This window comes from Trypanosoma equiperdum (assembly GCF_001457755.1).
Source record: "Trypanosoma equiperdum strain OVI genome assembly, contig: ctg_1235, whole genome shotgun sequence".
NCBI classification, from domain to species: domain Eukaryota; phylum Euglenozoa; class Kinetoplastea; order Trypanosomatida; family Trypanosomatidae; genus Trypanosoma; species Trypanosoma equiperdum.
In genome coordinates this window covers 1-746 of record NW_027123211.1, presented here as the reverse complement: position 1 = coordinate 746, position 746 = coordinate 1, and the positions used below count along the sequence as shown (strand labels likewise).

At 50.7% G+C, this 746-nt stretch overlaps 1 pseudogene across 1 annotated transcript in view; it reads left to right on the top strand.

Moving 5' to 3' along the window:
* The window catches only part of TEOVI_000812200:pseudogene, a 655-nt pseudogene extending 245 nt beyond the window's left edge, over positions 1-410 (top strand). The window contains 2 exon segments of the mRNA in view: positions 1-4; positions 6-410. The exon segment at positions 1-4 is cut by the window's left edge and continues 245 nt beyond it. Coding sequence covers positions 1-4; positions 6-410 — 409 coding nt within the window.
* The last annotated feature ends 336 nt before the right edge of the window (positions 411-746 follow it).

Sequence of the window (746 nt, the reverse complement as noted above, 5' to 3'; positions counted from 1 at the left end):
CATTTGGTGGCAGGAGTGACAAGATTGAACAGTCATCTGGAAGCTCCCGAATTTCCGAGCCGGCGGCACACGCGGCGACTGACTACAGCGAACAGAAAGTGAGTCAAGAAGAGCAGGAATTAGGAACTGCAGAGGGACGAGAAGGCGCGAAATACAACAGCAGAGATGGTGGGAAAGAAGGGAAAAAGGTTTCAGAGAAGCAAACACCAGGACCTGATAGTCGGCACGCCTTGCAGCTGCCGCCACAGGAAGTGAGTTCGGGGGCGAGGCATAGCCATATGGCGGGAGTCACGACAGATGATTTGGATGCACGGGAGCCAGCACAAAACAGTACCCATGAGAGGAGAAGCGCGGCGCAAAAAAGATGTGCAGTAGTGGTCGCCGCAGCGTTCAGCTTCATATGCCTTTGAAACCCGTTGCTGCAAGTCCGTGCATAAGTGTGCAAATGCCCAGTAAGGCGGGCGATGCGTGACACAGAGGCTGGACGGAGAGTCAGTAACTAAACCGCAGCTTCGTTTGCGAGAGAAACACGTGTTGAGCGTGATAACGACATAATTTTTGAAAGGACGATGTGACAACAGGTGCGAATAACTCCAACACAATCGTAACATGCAAGAGTGGGGTGAATGGCCTGAAAGGGAGGGAGTCAAGTTAAAGTTCGTAATTTCATACAGCGAAAATAACGCAATCGCAAGGGAACGAGCAGTGGAGAGATTCAATTAAATTAATCAGGTAAGAAGAGTCAG